Source organism: Leucopleurus acutus, assembly GCF_964270905.1.
Source record: "Leucopleurus acutus genome assembly, chromosome: X".
Taxonomy (NCBI): Eukaryota; Metazoa; Chordata; class Mammalia; order Artiodactyla; family Delphinidae; genus Leucopleurus; species Leucopleurus acutus.
The window spans coordinates 28,310,130-28,328,092 of record NC_139148.1 but is presented as its reverse complement, the minus strand read 5'-3'; the positions used below and the strand labels follow the sequence as shown (position 1 = coordinate 28,328,092).

Genomic DNA, 17,963 nt, shown 5'->3' with positions numbered 1-17,963 from the left:
TAGTTTATGCCACCCATTTATTATTATAAATCATAAGATAAAGAGCCTCCTACTTGTGGTCATATGCCATCATTCTTCAGGTTGCAACTTTTGTTTGCACCCGTTTGTGCAACTTAAACAGAGCAACCTCAGATAAAATTTGAAAGTCTTTAAAATCAAACCTCCTCCTTTACTGCCTTTCCCATAGTGGCACCACCCTCTTTTCCTTCGTGCATTCTGTTTTGCCATCTTCTGCTGGAGGTTAAATACCTCCATCGTTCCTCACTCTCTTTTTTCAGTAGGACTAACAATATGGGATTAATTATTCATACTAACAGTTAATTAATTGCAGCTTGAGACTGAGTTCAGAAAAGGTGAATTCAGCCTAAAGTTAAAATCCCAAGTTTTTAATCTGTTATTATAACATTTAAAAACAGGTTAATTTTTTAAAATTCCCTTGTTAAAGAGATATCTACCATTAGGTGATGGATGACAACACACACACACACACACACACATGGATGACCATGTACACACACATATATGTGTAATTTCCTCACCCCCATCCTGCTGGAGGATGTAAAACCTGAAATATCAATATTACTGAGCTAAGATTGACATCAAAGTATAGTTTGTCCTTAGGGATGTTTGGGGGACTTCGGTTTGTATTTAAGCTTTTAGAATGATTAGCAAGAAGGTAAGGGCAGCCTCTTAGCTGGCATAGCTTTTGTTAAAACATAATAGAGGTTTTAAAATGAGACACTAATACAGAACTGCTTGTAGCACATAGACTTGTCTGGACAATTTGTTGAGATACACATACACAAAGGATTTTTTAAGCCTAGCAAATTCATAAATTTCTTGTGAGTTTGTAAATAATAGTAAGTTTCTCCCACCACTTTCACTAACTCTGTGGGTTTTCATGCATAAAATTCTAAATGAGATAAGCCAGTATGCAAACTATGGAGGACCTGGCTTTTGATAGATTGTTTTAGAGGAATCGAAAGCTGGTTATAACAATAGGATGTTGCCAGTATTTAAAAAAATATAATGTGAGGTTTTATTTAATGCTTTACTACATTGCTACCTGTTCGGTTTCTGCTATCATGGCCATGTTGATGATTAGCTTCAATTTGGAGCATTACCTATTGTTTCCAAACATATGACTACTTAGGAGTAGGAAGGCATAGTAAATTGCTAACAGACAAAAAATAGATTAGTCCGCACCTTTCAACTTGCTCCCACAAAGAAAGATAGGGTATGGGTAGACCCAGTCAGAAGCCATTACCCCTGCCTAAGCATAGAGTTAGGGTGAGAGGAATGATAATTAAGGTTTCTCTAGGCCTATGAGGTATAACCAAAGACAGCTAGAATTCTTAAGTTGTTGTCTTATCACAAAAGTAAAAAAATTGCCTGGGAATACAGATAAACTGATAACTAAAATCTATGAATATTTACACTTGTAAGTTATAAGTTATCTACCAACATATCTATGAACAGTAATCAAATTACATTCAGTATATAGTCATTGTGATATATATAAACACTATATATGTAATAGTGTGTGTGTATGTATATAATACTATCTACATCTGTATCTGTATACACACAAATATTAATAAATATTAATGGACTGCCTCAAAATATCAGTTACATTTCAAGGCATTGGGGATACAGTAATGAACACAAGAGGCAAGGTTCCAGAAGCTCTAGAGAGTCTGACATCCAGTAAAATTAAAACACACACACACACACACACACACACACACACACACACACACACACATATACACAAAAAATATCAGATAGGAATACGTTTTTTGAAGAGATTAAAACGTAATGTGATAGAGTTTGAGTTTGAGGGGCTAACTTAGCCTTTGTGACCCAGGAATGTTATTTCTGGGGCGGTGCCATTTAATTTGAAATTTGAATGACAAGAAGGAACCACCATATGCAGATCAGGAGGAAGTACACTTCAGACAGAGGCAACAGCCAATGCAAAAGCCCTAAAATAGGGACAGTCTGGCTTGATAGAGGAACCAAAAGGCCAGCATAGCTGGAGAGTTGCAGGAGGGAAGATTAGATAGCTGAAGTATGAGATGGGGTTGAAATATACGTAGGGGTCTTGTCGTGTATTGCAGTGTCAGGGTAAAGTCAAGGGCTTTGAGTTCTAGCATAAGTACAAGAAAAAGCCATCAAAAGGTTTTAAGTAGGGGAAAAACAGGTAAAGAAAATATCGGTAATACCACTAGAAGAAGACAGGGCAGTTATAATCAGTGCCATAGCCCAGGTAAGAGATGCTAGTATCTTATGCCAGGAGGTGGTTGTAATAATACATGCATGTATTCTACTATCTTAGCCCAGTCATTAATTTATAAAACACTCCTGCTGTATTTATTTTCTTTTTTGCTGTTCTAACAGTCAAGATTTTTTTTTTCCCCTGGAAACAGGCATCCTTGCCTCATACATACAGACGCTACCTTTATACAGGTTGTATCTAGGAAATGCTGTTTATCCCACAAACCATTAACAATTATCAAACAAAACAGGAAATTTTAAAAATACAGAGGTAACAAAATGCTCTGATTTCCAACTTATGCTAAATCTACTCTAATTTGCCTAAGGGATAAGGTCTCCCTTTCTCAAACACATATTTATGTGAACTGGGCGACATACTTTCCCTCTGTGGTCCTCAGTTACTGATTTCTGGAACAGTGGCAGTTCCACAGAACCTGGCACACCTCTAAAAGATACTGGCCAAGATAGGGTATGAAAAGTAGATTATGAATGCAAAATTATTACGAAATGTAAAGAATTATCATCATTATAAATAAGATGACTAGCTGTGGGTTAATTATTTTAACCATACTGTATAGCTATGCCTCATATATATTTTTTGTTCTTTTTTTCCTCCAGCCTGTTCTAATTCCCTTGCTCATTTTCCCCCCAAAGGATTTGTTTGCGAATGTTTTCTGTGGGGCAAGGGAACATGAGCAGTGTGATAAAAATTGCATTTGAAGTTATAATTTTATTATTGAAACATTTAAAAATATTCCTTGCAAAGGAATGTAAGTAAAAACATAAATATGTAGATGCTTCTTCCTTTCTTTCCATTTTATTCTATTCTCATTGGATTCTTTCCTTATTAATTTCTTTCCTCTTCAATTCTGATATCTTTGTGGACATGAATTGATAATGAAGCAAAGGCTAATATAATAAAGAACTTTGTTAAGATATCTCTAGCCACACACTACCTTGACATAAACATGCTGCTGTTGGTCAATTACCAATCTTTAACAATGTTTATGAGATTGAAATGAAAGAACTTGGTGCCATTGATTGCATAGTTAAAATAAAATAATTAAGACAAGACCGTATCTGTTGACATGCTCGAGCTGGAAACCTTCAGAAGAGTAGGCAAAATGATTTTTGTTTTGTTTCATTTTTATGCTGTAGAATACCCTTTGGGTGGTGGGAGGTGAGGGAGAGAGAAGAAAAAGACAAAACTTCCCTCTGTGGAAGTAGAAGAAGACTACTGGCGTAGGGAAAACAGAAGATTTTCTTCTCCATGAATAAGCTAATTAATTTGATTGAAAAATGCAACCTGCAGAGAGCAAAAGAGATTTACTGACATTTCTACAAGGACTCATAAAGATAAGCACAGCAAGTTCCATCAACTTCTCTGATAATTGTGGTTAGGACATGCAGGGGGAAACTAAAACCTTTGTGATGGTGAGGGAAAAACAAATGAAAGTAAGTCAGTAAGGAGGCCAAGTGAAGTTGTGTTCTGGTTTACATCAGCAGGAGGAGAGATACGAATAGTCTCTGGGTGAAAATACAAGCCATAACATGGGAAATAATTGTGAATCACCATCAACACTTTGGCTGGAGAGAAAAATATGTCTGACAACTCTGGCTCATCTTTTTTTTTTCTGTCTCTCTTTCAAATGTCTGTTCCAACCTGGAAATGAGATAACGTATGTGGGAGTGAATAGAGCAAAAGAGTTGCTGAACAAATGGGTGGGTTGTTTTCTCCCAAGTGAAGTGACTAACACATTGCACATGTGAATATCTGAATGAATGGATGAATAAATGAATTAATTTCTTAAGTAGTTTTAATCTGTTAAATGAATTTGTTGCAGTGAACTTTTTTTTTTTTTTCGCGGTACGGGGGCCTCTCACTGTTGTGGCCTCTCCCGTTGCGGAGCACAGGCTCCTGACGCGCAGGCTCAGCGACCATGGCTCACGGGCCCAGCCGCTCCGCGGCATGTGGGATCTTCCCGGACCGGGGCACGAACCCGCGTCCCCTGCATCGGCAGGCGGACTCTCAACCACTGCGCCACCAGGGAGACCGTGCAGTGAACTTTTTAACAGTGTGTAATCTTAGACTCACTTGTCATTTTATATCATGGTTTCATTAATACATTTTTTTCTTCTAATCATGTTAAAATAAGAATTCCTTGCAGATCAAGGTGGTTCAGGAGCCACTAGCAACAACATCACCTGAGGCGTAGTCAAAAATGCAGAATCTCAGCCCTCATGCAACAGAATCAGAATCTGTAACTTTATGAGAGCTCAGGTGATTCCTAAGCACCCGATTTTTCTATCAACTGAGGTGGGCCAAACATATTAACTACTTTCTCAGAAGCTCCAGAAATGATGCTGGTGATGTCACGTCCATTCCTCAAATGTTGACATGGAACAGCAAGATTCTTGTGAAAGAATATAGAATAGAGACAGTGTGAGAGTATTGACAATTCATTATTGGCCTAATAAGCAGCAGTTATTAACATACAGTAAGTTGATCAGGTTTAAATCGATATGGCCGGTCATGACAGTCTTTTCTGTAAACAACACACAGTTAAAATGTGGACAGAGGGTGGGGGCCCGGGTTCAGTCCCTGGTTGGGGAGCTAAAATCCCACAAGCCACGTGGTATGGCCAAAAACAAAAATGTGGACACAACTTGTTCCGATAATATAAAGTATGTGACTCTCATAGTTTAAATTATAAATAGGAAAGCCAAATCTCTGGAATTCAGAGAATTGAGAGTAGCATTTTTTGGAACACTGCTTTTTCAGAAAGATAAATAATGATAATTAGAAAATTAAGCTCAATCATTCATTCATCCATCTAACTAACAATTCTTACCTCCTGTGTTCCCTGCACTGTTTTAGATACTGGGGAAATATCAGTGGACAGAACAGACTAAATCCCTCTCTTATTGAGCATGCCTTGTTCGTGGGAGGAGACAGACAATTAAAAAATATGTAAAATATGTATATCATAGCAGATGGCATTAAATGATAAAAAGGGGGAAAAAAGGCAGGGGATAGATTTAGAGAGTGAAACGTTGTGTTACTGTGGGTACATGGTCAGTTAGGGAAGGCCTCCCTGATGAGGTAATATTTAAGAAGAGGCCTAAACGAAGGGAGGGAATGTCCATGCTAATAGTTGTGCCAAAGGGAAGCAAATGGCAAGATCTCAAGGCAGGAGTGAGCTCAGCATGTTTGAGAAACAATGTGTCAGGTAAAGTGTTGCTATTCTCATTTATGGCTAGAAAACTGATTCAAATTAAATCAGTGGACTGTCTCAACAGGAGCAGATTTAATGGAAGTTGACGTTTTTATAATCTTAATTCTGGTATTTCTGATTGGAAAAGTATATACATTTTTGTACTATATTGTCTTATGTCTGATTGATAAGTGATATTATTTATGCATTCAATTAATATTTATTGTATGTCTCGTATATGCCAGATATTATATAGTGACATAATTTTTGAAGTTGAGAGTGGGTTTTTATTGCATAAATTAATATGATCTTAGAGTGTCAACATACCCCATTTTTACTAGAGATAATTTAAACAGACTTCCAATCGTATTTAAGAGTCACCTTTGGTTTGTGATGACATCTGAGAGTTTCTTCACCCACTTTGTAAGTATTTAATCAGGAAGATTGAATTGAGTGTTGCCATAGTGTATTTGCCACAAGAATCTATTGCATCCAACCATGCAGCTTCTTTATTATGTTACTGTTACTATATTGAATTTATGCTGTCAAAATGCAAATGAATTTGTTTGCATTTTGAACTTTAATATTGCTCTGGATAGTTGAAGAATCTCAGTAATTAAACTGTTGTTAAGCTATATGGATGGAGGAATAAAATAGCATCAAGATCCAAGTGGAAAGGAAAGTTTGGTTTGATTTTGTTCTCAGAGACATTAAACGCTAATTCACTTTTGAGATTTATTATAAAAAACCCCGGTAGTCCTACATGATGTATGCCCCTCTTCCATTCCAGTTGAGGGAAGTGGCTGAGGTAGCATCATCCCCTGGCCCTTGCTTCTCTGTGGTCACTGGGAAAGTGGCCCCATTCATGGCTACTTTAGTCTTGGGGGATTGCTAGGTGCTTCATGTGACAGAGCTCCCTTTTGGAGGTGAGGTGGCAGAAATCAGGACCCAGGAATGGCCCAAGTTGGGGCCCCAATAAGTGACCCTCCACACCTTAAGCTGGTTTACCAACATCATCCTCAGGATACGGGTGAGCCAGGACCACATGGGCCTCCTCTTTACTCAGAGTTACTGGCAAAGAAGAAGACAGACATTCCTGCAACTCATTTGTTAATTCGGTAAATCCCAATACAATCCAAAAAAAAAAAAAAAAATACAGTGGTGCATTTTTGTTTCACAGAGTCCTTTTTGAACACAATACTGTTTTTCATATTCCATTCAGTGGAAAAATAAATACTAAATAAATACGTTTGATTTTGAGGGAGGATCGAAAGTTTCATTTCTGTTGTTGGAAGAGAAACTTTGCAGGTGAGTTCTTTCTAAAATATTTATTGTGAGGCTGTAGAATAAAAACTGGCCTCCACTACCAGGTTGCAGGGTATAATAGAATGGTAAGTGTGAGAATTAGTGGGAGCTTTCGAAAAATGTGCCTGACCTGTTCTTGCTTTCTTCCCTGGCCCAAGATGTCAGTGTACCGATTGGTGGGAGTGGTGGTGTTGTAGAAAAGAGCATGGACACATCTGTTTCGGGGGAAAAAAAAGAAACTCTTCATATGATTCTGTTAGACCATTGCCTCACTTCATTCTCCAATGGAAACTCCTACTACACTAGTGCCTAAGATTTAGAGACGGAAGACCACTGTCTAGTGTCAGGCTTTGCAGCTGGGTCTTTTAAGGTGTGGTTAGGAGTTGGAGGAAAGAGGATGGCCTTTTTAAGGCAAGGAGGTGCAGGGGAGCAGGAGGGATTAAGCACGTGCACAGATTCTGATGATAGACTTTAAGAAATTTAGTATGGGAACTGGCAGAAATTGGTGGTGGAGGTGGTGACAGTAAAGGTGGTCAAGTAGAAGTGACAGTGATGGTGAAAGTCTTATGCATTTGGGAGTCATTACTTTATTGGATTCTTAGTTTTAAGCCTTATGTTTCACAGGGCATTCAGTGACCTTTGATAAATGTTCTAAGCCTTGAGAGTTGAAAAATACTCATGTGCTTTATATGGCCCATTCATTACTGCCGGACAACAGAAACCCTTTATGTATTTGTACATATGTGACTGAAAGTTTTCTTGAATTTATCAATATTGTTTTTCTGTTTTAAAGCAATGTTTGCTTTTTTTGCCTGGATATATCAGATTTTCTGTTTCTTACATTTAATGAAACATTATAAATATTTAAAATGTCTGGTCATTCATTTTACTTTGTCACCATATGTTTGACGGGAACCGGGTCTCAAAGTGTATGGTGGTTTCTGTCATTAACGTAAACCTCATAATGTCCCCTTGTTTTGGTGAGAAGAAAGAGTAAAATTATCTATTAATGACAAAAATCTAGAAAATCCCAGTAAATGACTTCTTTTTTCTTCTATTTTTCCTTCTTGATAATCACTGACATACATGAAATGAGGAATAGATACAAAAGTTATCTCTAAAAAAGTATCATTTGTACAGGTAATATAGCATAATGGTGAAGCAGACCCCAGGGCCACAATACCTGATTCCCACTTTCCCACCTCCCCTTGCTTGCCTTTTGACTCAGGTAAACCTTTGTTCCCCCATCGGTAAATTGGGGCTAATATCAGTTCCTGCATCATTAGGATTTATTACAGTAATACTTTTATTGTCTGACAAATGATGAATATAATTTGTTACTCACAAATAAAATTTTATTTATAAGTCCCAAATTGTGCAAGGTCAGAATTACTATTTAATAGATAGTGTACTACTTATAAAGTATTATTAGTTTATAAATAATTGGGTAAAGACATTTTTATTTACCATAAACTTACGTCCATATTATCTCCATGCCTCTGGTTAATAAAGTGGCCATGCTGCCTGGGGTCAGCTACCAAAACATTTGCCACTTGTCATCATCCCAGGGCTTATGTAAATATTATGCCTGAGTCCTGAGAACCAATACAATAATTTTCAACCCTGGGTGTTCATTGGAATCACCTGGCTAGAGATAAATTCCACTAATTCACCTTTATGTGATAATTTGAATAAAAACTGGACTTAAACATCACCTTCGATGGCCACTTTATTAATAGAGTAAATGAAATAAAAACCCATATACGGGGATTTATAGGGTTTATATAGCTACACGTTTAAGCATGTCAGCATTCTTGGAGCATCTGGTTGCGTGTAAGCAATTCCTGATGTAAAATCAGAACTCTATAATCTATTCATTAAAACCGTTTTGCTAAGATTTTCAAGCCAACAGTTTAAATAAGTGAATAAATTAATTTTAGTTTTTATCAGTGTGATTTTAGTTACTAAATGGCATTTAGTTTAAAAATGTCTTGTTAATTCAGTTCCTCTAATTCACACTGGCCAACTATATGTTTTATTGACAACTTAAATCATGGGATTGTATTGTGAATTTATAACATGTTAATTGAACATCGCTGGTGATTCTTTTGTAATCTAGCAATTCACAATAATACTTTACCTTCTTCTGTTAGTTGTATTTCTTCTTTAAGAATTGCATATAAACAAATAATTATGAAGTCTAGGAAATTGGGCTTGAGAACTTGTCTTCCTAAAGGGTTTACCATTCTTGGTAATTTTGTAATTTTTAACTGTAATCCCCTAGGATTTATAAAGTCTGTACTTTTACATACATGATTAATTTTTTGTAAGTATTTTTACATCTTTTTTATAATATATTAACATAAAGTCCAAGAAACACTCTTAAGAGTATCAAATATAGGCTGAAATTAATAAAAACATGTACAATTTTGGCATTTATAAGTTTGTGTCTAGAGAATGGAAATATCAAAAATTGCTGTTCATATTTATTGCTAGATTCCTTAACTCAGAATATCATTCCTTATAAATATTGCATTGCATAAAGAAATGGTATGGTAAAGACTTCAAATAAGGATTTTTGCTGTTGTAAATCCAATTATCTGTTGGTTTAGAGTTGTGCTAATAATGTAGCCAGTAGCCACATGTAGCTATTTAATTGAAATTAAATTATTATAGTTAAGTATAGGTAAAATTTCAGTTTCTCAGTCACACTAGCCATATCTCAAGTGCACAGTAACCACTCATGGCTATAGTGGCTACAGTATTGGAGAGTGCAGATCTACAAAATTTACATTATTGTAGAAGATTCTGGACAGTACTGGTTGGGGAATAAATGCTTTCCCAGGGTCCAACAGCATCTCTGTAAAGCAGATCCTATGTTTGCATTGATTTCTTTCATGTTAAGGAAGCTAATGTTCCTGCAGTGGGTGTGAGGTGAGAGACAGATCTCCAATAAAATTATTTAAAAAACGGTATACCTTAAGATGCCTTTTACTGTAACTAACAAATAGCCCAACTCAAAGTGGTTTGTAGCATTGCTCCTTAAAGTGTGATCCATGCACCAGCGACATTGGCATCCCCTGGGCATTTGTTAGAAATGAAGAATCTCAGCCCTCTTATCAGACCAACTGACTTAGAGTCCGTAATAAGACACACTCACCACGTGAGCCATATACACATTAAAGTTTGGGAAGCAATGGTTAAAACAATAAGGATATCTATTATCTTATTACAATAAATTTACAGGTGGGGTGACTCGAGACCATTAAGTCTGTGACTCAGTTGTGCCATCAGAGTCCTAGCTTCTTTCAGTGTATTGGTTTTGCTAGTCTCCCTCTGTCCACCTATGCTTTTTACAATTGGAAGTTGGCTGCAGCAGTTTGTAGTATCATATCCTGCATCCTTCTGCCTCTAGACTTTGTCAGGACCATCTCCTGTCTGGGGCTATTTTATTACAATTTGCCTACCTTCTCTCTCAAGTGCCAGTCATATTTATGCTCCATTCTCCTTTTGATTTTATGTCCTTTTCTAAATGACCACTTGAAAACCATAAATTGAAACCAAGAAGAATGCAAACTCTTTCCTTGCCTGTGGGTGGTAGATTTTTATTTTATGAATTTGATAAATTTCCCTAATTTATTTGCATCTTGAGAATGTTAGTTGGAAATGTGGACTGACTTTCTCATTTTAATAGTATTTTAGGTTGAACAAAATGAAATTGTCATTTTCATGGAATAAAAACCTCAAGTACCAGCAACTTCATATGACCCAACCTAATACAACATTTTATCCATGAAGAAGGAAAATAATTCAAGGTTAAGAGCACAGACTTGAGTCACAGTTTACCATTTATATACAGACTTAACATGTCTGTGAGACACATTGGGCAAGTTCTTTAACCTTTCCAAGTTACAGTGTCCTCAGAAATAAAATAACAGTATTAGCTACCTCATTAGGTGATAATCAGAACCAAATGTAATTATTGAGTGATTTTCAAAGACAAGTTAATCATGCTCCACCTTCACAATTTCTTTCATTTCTGCACTTGTCTTTATCATTATACACTAAATACTTTCCCTTAAAATAATCATTTTTTAACTTTTTACTTAATTTTCATCCTAAGCTATAAGATTTCATATATACATTAAAATCATATGTATATACACACTATATATAAATATATATGTACACACACGTAAGCTCTGTGTGTGTGTACACAAACTTGTGTGCGTGCACTAAGACATCCCCCAAGGGGATAGGATGATGTTATTGGTTCAGGAGCCACACTTTGAGAACCATTGGTCTAGAGAGGAAAAGCAGGGATCTATTTGTCTGGGAAACACTGATGTAATTGTACCAGTCATTAAAATATTGAACCACACAGGCTGCACACCAAGTGTCCCCATACAACATCTGCCACCCAGTTATGCCGGCCCCTTTTCCAAGAACCTTCAATTACACATTCCTACATTCCACCTATAAAAGATGCAATACCTGACAAAGTGCTTACTGGTATATCCATTCTTACTGGTTAGTCTCTGACTCCAGGTTTATAAGATGAAACCACTATTAAACATAAAAGATTATTCGAGGTTCAGACTTTCAGGCAGAGCTCAAGAAATTTCCCAGAACCCATGGATTAGTGTAGGGTATGACATTGTATAACTCTCCCACACCTTATATCATCAAGCTGTATCGGCCTTCCTGGTCCTTTCTGATGCCTCAGGACGTTTGCACAGGTGATTTCTTCTATTTAGAAAGTGTTTACCCCTTCCTCTTCACTACTTCCTCTTACTTCAGACTTTAGAGTTATTCAAATATTAGGGCTTCAGAAAAGCCTTTCCTTACCTCACAGACTCAGTTCAGTTACTCTCATTTCATAGCATGATCACAATTACAATTAACTAATGGCCTAGTGAGCTCTATATTATCTATGGCCCCCATCCTCAGAATGTAAGATCTGTGACTGTAAGGGGCTGTGTGGGTCTTTCTCACCTCTCCATTCATAATATCTAAGTACTCAATAATTTTACATTTAATAAGTGTATGACTCAGTTTTTTAAGTCTCAACTCTCAGGCTATGTGTTGTGTAATGACACCATTCATAATGAACCCAGGTCAACTTGGAGCTGCTTTTATGTCTCCTCTGAATGTATATAAATCTAATTATAATGATTTCCTTGTACTATTATAATTGTTGATGTATGAATTTCCATAAAGGTCTCTAAGCTACTTGAATATAAGGATATTTTCTTTTGTCTGTTCCTAACAAACAGGAGTTTCCAGCACAGATATGGAACTCAGTGAATATTTGTTGAATGAAACGTCTGTCCAAAAGTAAAAATATATATATATATATTTTTTTTTTTTTTTAAATGAAATCCCTTATTAACACTAACACATGTGTGTTAGACTTGAAACATTTCTTCAAGTATAAGTAATAATGTGGGATTTTTTCTTTAGTTTATACATTGTGAGATTTTTAGCTCAATATAACAAGAAACGGGGCAGGAAAAACAGCAAACACAAGGAATGATATTGCAGCCAATTTTCATGAAATCTTATTATCAAGTCAGTTCTCAAGGGATAGACTAAACCAATAAAGTAAAAGATTTATATACCTTGCAATGTCAGGATGGTGTTCATTGTCTAAGAGACTTAAACTAGCAACTTTTGAGTTTTTGCTTCCACTTAAATGGATGCTTCATCTATGTTGTTTCCCATAAAAATAAAACATCTACTTCTTGTGTTTGATAAATGAAAGCTTGTTCTCATAGACTTTTGATTACAGTGTGCCTCAGGGGACATGTGTCTCTATAAGGTTAAAGGTGTAATGGTAAATTGTATAATCTAAATTATTTTAAAACACTCTCAGTTATGTGTGTATTTTGTATGTTTAAACATGCAGACTATTGGAAATTTCTTGTAAAGATTTTATAAATCAGAATAATAAATTTCTAACTGGAATTATGTCCTCTTTATTGACATAAAGAGATCAGTGTGCAGTATACTATGGTTTTCAAAAATGCTTTAAACATGCCTTCATGAAGAATATTTACCTTAAAACAGGTACTAATACTTCTCATTTGAGTCTCAACTTTTTGTTGAATTAATGGATGAAATAACCTAATTTTGTTTTTTTCTCTTTGGGGGCATTTTATGGTTTTATTTATTTATTTATTTTTATTTTTTAACATCTTTATGTTTAACATCTTTATTGGAGTATAATTGCTTTACAATGGTGTGTTAGTTTCTGCTTTACAACAAAATGAATCAGTTATATATATACATATGTTCCCATATCCCTTCCCTCTTGCGTCTCCCTCCCTATCCCACCCCTCCAGGCTGTCACAAAGCACCGAGCTGATCTCCCTGTGCTATGCAGCTGCTTCCCACTAGCTATCTACCTTACGTTTGGTAGTGTATATATGTCCATGCCTCTCTCTCGCTTTGTCACAGCTTACCCTTCCCCCTCCCCATATTCTCTAGTAGGTCTGTGTCTTTATTCCTGTTTTACCCCTAGGTTTTTCATGACTTTTTTTTTCTTAAATTCCATATATATGTGTTAGCATACGGTATTTGTCTCTCTCTTTCTGACTTACTTCACTCTGTATGACAGACTCTAGGTCTATCCACCTCATTACAAATAGCTCAATTTTGTTTCTTTTTATGGCTGAGTAATATTCCATTGTATATATATGCCACATCTTCTTTATCCATTCATCTGATGATGGACACTTAGGTTGTTTCCATCTCCAGGCTATTGTAAATGGAGCTGCAATGAACATTTTGGTACATGACTCTTTTTGAATTATGGTTTTCTCAGGGTATATGCCCAGTAGTGGGATTGCTGGGTCATATGGCAGTTCTATTTGTAGTTTTTGAAGGAACCTCCATACTGTTCTCCACAGTGGCTGTAGCAATTTACATTCCCACCAACAGTGCAAGAGGGTTCCCTTTGCTCCACACCCTCTCCAGCATTTACTGTTTCTAGATTTTTTGATGATGGCCATTCTGACTGGTGTGAGATGATATCTCATTGTAGTTTTGATTTGCAATTCTCTAATGATTAATGATGTTGAGCATTCTTTCATGTGTTTGTTGGCAGTCTGTATATCTTTTTTGGAGAAATGTCTATTTAGGTCTTCTGCCCATTTTTGGATTGTGTTGTTTGTTTTTTTTGTTATTGAGCTGCATGAGCTGCTTCTAAATTTTGGAGATTAATCCTTTGTCAGTTGCTTCATTTGCAAATATTTTCTCTCATTCTGAGGGTTGTCTTTTGGTCTTGTTTATAGTTTCCTTTGCTGTGCAAAAGCTTTGAAGTTTCATTAGGTCCCATTTGTTTATTTTTGTTTTTATTTCCATTTCTCTAGGAAGTGGGTCAAAAAGGATCTTGCTGTGATTTATGTCAGAGTGTCCTGCCTATGTTTTCCTCTAAGAGTTTGATAGTGTTTGGCCTTGCATTTAGGTCTTTAATCCATTTTGAGCTTATTTTTGTGTATGGTGTTAGGGAGTGATCTAATCTCTTACTTTTGCATGTACCTGTCCAGTTTTCCCAGGACCACTTATTGAAGAGGCTGTCCTTTCTCCACTGTACATTGCTGCCTCTTTTATCAAAGAGAAGGTGACCATATGTGCGTGGGTTTATCTCTGGGTGTTCTATCCTGTTCCATTGATCTATCTTTCTGTTTTTGTGCCAGTACCATACTGTCTTGATTACTGTAGCTTTGTAGTATAGTCTGAAGTCAGGGAGCCTGATTCCTCCAGCTCCATTTTTCGTTCTCAAGATTGCTTTGGCTTTTCGGGGTCTTTTGTGTTTCCATACAAATTGTGAAATTATTTGTTCTAGTTCTGTGAAAAATGCCAGTGGTAGTTTGATAGGGGTTGCATTGAATCAAATTCTATCAAACATTTAGAGAAGAGATAACACCCATCCTTCTCAAACTCTTCCAAAATATAGCAGAGGGAGGAACACTCCCAAACTCATTCTGTGAGGCCACCATCACCCTGATACCAAAACCAGACAAGGATGTCACAAAGAAAGAAAACTACAGGCCAATATCACTGATGAACATAGATGCAAAAATCCTCAACAAAATAGTAGCAAACAGAATGCAACAGCACATTAAACGGATCATACACCATGATCAAGTGGGGTTTATTCCAGGAATGCAAGGATTCTTCAATATACGCAAATCAATCAACGTGATACACCATATTAACAAATTGAAGGAGAAAAACCATATGATCATCTCAAGAGATGCAGAGAAAGCTTTTGACAAAATTCAGCACACATTTATGATAAAAACCCTGCAGAAGGTAGGCACAGAGGGAACTTTCCTCAACATAATAAAGGCCATATATGACAAACCCACAGCCAACATTGTCCTCAATGGTGAAAAACTGAAAGCATGTCCACTAAGATCAGGAACAAGACAAGGTTGCCCACTCTCACCACTCTTATTCAACATAGTTTTGGAAGTTTTAGCCACAGCAATCACAGAAGAAAAGGAAATAAAAGGATTCCAAATCGGAAAAGAAGAAGTAGAGCTGTCACTATTTGCAGATGACATGGTACTATACATAGAGAATCCTAAAGATGCTACCAGAAAACTACTAGAGCTAATGAATGAATTTGGTAAAGTAGCAGAATACAAGATTAATGCACAGAAATCTCTGGCATTCCTATACACTAAGGATGAAAAATCTGAAAATGAAATCAAGAAAACACTCCCATTTACCATTGCAACAAAAAGAATAAAATATTTAGGAATAAACCTACCTAAGGATACAAAAGGCCTATATGCAGAAAATTATAAGACACTGATGAAAGAAATTAAAGATGATACAAATAGATGGAGAGATATACCATGTTCTTGGATTGGAAGAATCAACATTGTGAAATAACCTAAATTTTACCTTTCATCCTCACCATGAAATTGTGTGATTGATAGGCAAGATATTGTCTCACGTCCCTGATGCCGGTATTCAAATTGAGAACGTTTAAGATTAAGAAGTTAGTTCTAGGGCATATAGCCAGGCTGTGAACCAAAACCAAGCCTTTGGACTTTAAATCCATTACCCATTGGTAATAGGTAATTACATTACCCTATTTTTTTTTGGGAAAAAAACCAAAAATGCATTCTTTGACTTATCTACTTCTACATAATAAATAACTCCAAAACTTAGTGGCTTAATACAAAAGTTTATAATTATATTGTGATTCTGTAGATCAGGAATATGGGCAGGGCTCATCTAGATTGTTGTTCTGCAATCGTGGTATGACTGGGGTCACTCATTGGGCTTCATCAGGAAGCTCAACTTCTAAGAGAGCATTTTATCCTCCGGAGTTACTTTCAAGATGGTCTCTAATCATTCAGTAGTCTAGCTTGGGCTTCCTTACAGCATGGCAGCTGGGTTCCAACAGAGAGAATACAAAAGCTACCTGTTCTCTTACAGCCTATGCTTGGAACTCGTATAGCGTCACTTCTGCCACATTCTGTTGGTCAGAACAAATCACAAGGCCACTCCATATTCATGAGCATGGAAAATGGACTCCATCTCTTGATGGCATGACAAAGAATTTTGTGGCCGTCTTTTATCACCACACATAGTAAAATTAAAATAATGGATATATAAACAAATGATTGCCAGGATATACTACTAACTCAGTTACCAGAGATGGCTCACACTTTATTTAGCATGTTCACATTTAGTTAGCTATGTGAAACTTTCTAAAAATTGGGATGTGTGAACTGTAATAAGTTAAAAGAAAGAATAACTTCAGAGGTGATTGATTATGGGCTTTATTTACCTTCCTTCTTAATGTCCAATGATGCCAAACCATGTGAACACACATTTAGTTATAAATGTCAATAATTTTACCTAGTAATAGGTTTAATAATAGTAAGTAAAGTTGTTTTGACAGAGGCAATAATAGGCGTCTTTCAAATTTTCAGTTTACATAAAGTTCTAATGGATCTCCAGAATCAGCAACTGAAAGAGTTACATGACTGGCTAACAAAAACAGAAGAGAGAACAAGGAAAATGGAAAAAGAACCCTTTGGACCTGATCTTGAGGACCTAAAACGCCAAGTACAACAACATAAGGTTAGTATATTTTATGCTATTTGTTTTCATCTGAAAAACAAACTAAGTGTATATGTGTATTACGTACATACACATGCCATGGTTTATAGATGAGAAAGAATTAAAGCTTCAATTGAGAAGAGTTTTAAAATAATTCTTACCTAATACTTTTTGTGATGTTTACTTTTTCAAATACAAAATAGTTAGGCATTTCATATTTGAAAAACATCAAATATATTCCTGGAAGAGAACAATGCCGGCTATGTGATTTATTAAAGTTTTGGTTTCTTAGAAGAGGGTCTCTGTAGGGATTACCTGCAAAACAAATTTAAGTAATAAGGCAAGATTTTTTAAACATGGCTTTACCTTCGATTCATAAGGTCTTAGAGCAGGCCAAGCTTGATGAAAAATGAACATCTGTAACATTGCTTTCCTATAAAATATAGCATCTAATAATTTTAATATTTCCATCTTACCTTTCTTCAGTTTATTTGTACACTTACAGTTATGCTCCCTGGTTTCCAGAAAGTATTTATTGTTTCTGTGATTAGAATTTCTACAGAAATATTTTTCTTTTCAGCTTCCATTTTTTAATTGAGGTATAACTGACATATGACATTCATTTCAGGTGTGCAACAAAATGATTCAATATTTGTATATACTGCAAAATGACCACCACAATAAGTCTAGTTAACATCCACCACCATATAAAGTTAGAATTTTTTTTCTTGTGAAGAGAGCTTTTAATATTTACCTTCTTGTCAAATTTTAAATATGCACTATAATATTATTGATTATAGTTACCATGTTCTACATTACACCCCCATGACTTACTTATTTTGTAACTGCAAATTTGTACCTCTTCACCCCATTCACCCATTTCACCCAGTCCCCAAGCCCCCTCCCCTCTGGCAACCACCATTCTGTTCTCTGCATCTGTAAGTTTTACTTTGTTTGTTTGTTTGTAATGGTTTTTAGATTCCACATATACTTGAAATCATACAGTGTTTGTTTTTGTCTAACTTATTTTGCTTACCATAATTCCCTCAAGGTCCATCCAATTTGTCACAAACAGCC

The 17,963-nt window shown here is 36.0% G+C and overlaps 1 protein-coding gene across 2 annotated transcripts in view; it reads left to right on the top strand.

The window, feature by feature from the left end:
* DMD (dystrophin) overlaps positions 1 to 17,963 on the top strand; it is a gene marked incomplete at its 5' end in the record, with an annotated part of 2,126,456 nt that overhangs the window by 576,589 nt on the left and 1,531,904 nt on the right. For both annotated transcript variants that reach the window (XM_082864911.1, XM_082864910.1), the window contains one exon: positions 16,757 to 16,907. In XM_082864911.1, coding sequence (XP_082721037.1) covers positions 16,757 to 16,907 — 151 coding nt within the window. The remainder of the gene's footprint in view (positions 1 to 16,756; positions 16,908 to 17,963) is intronic.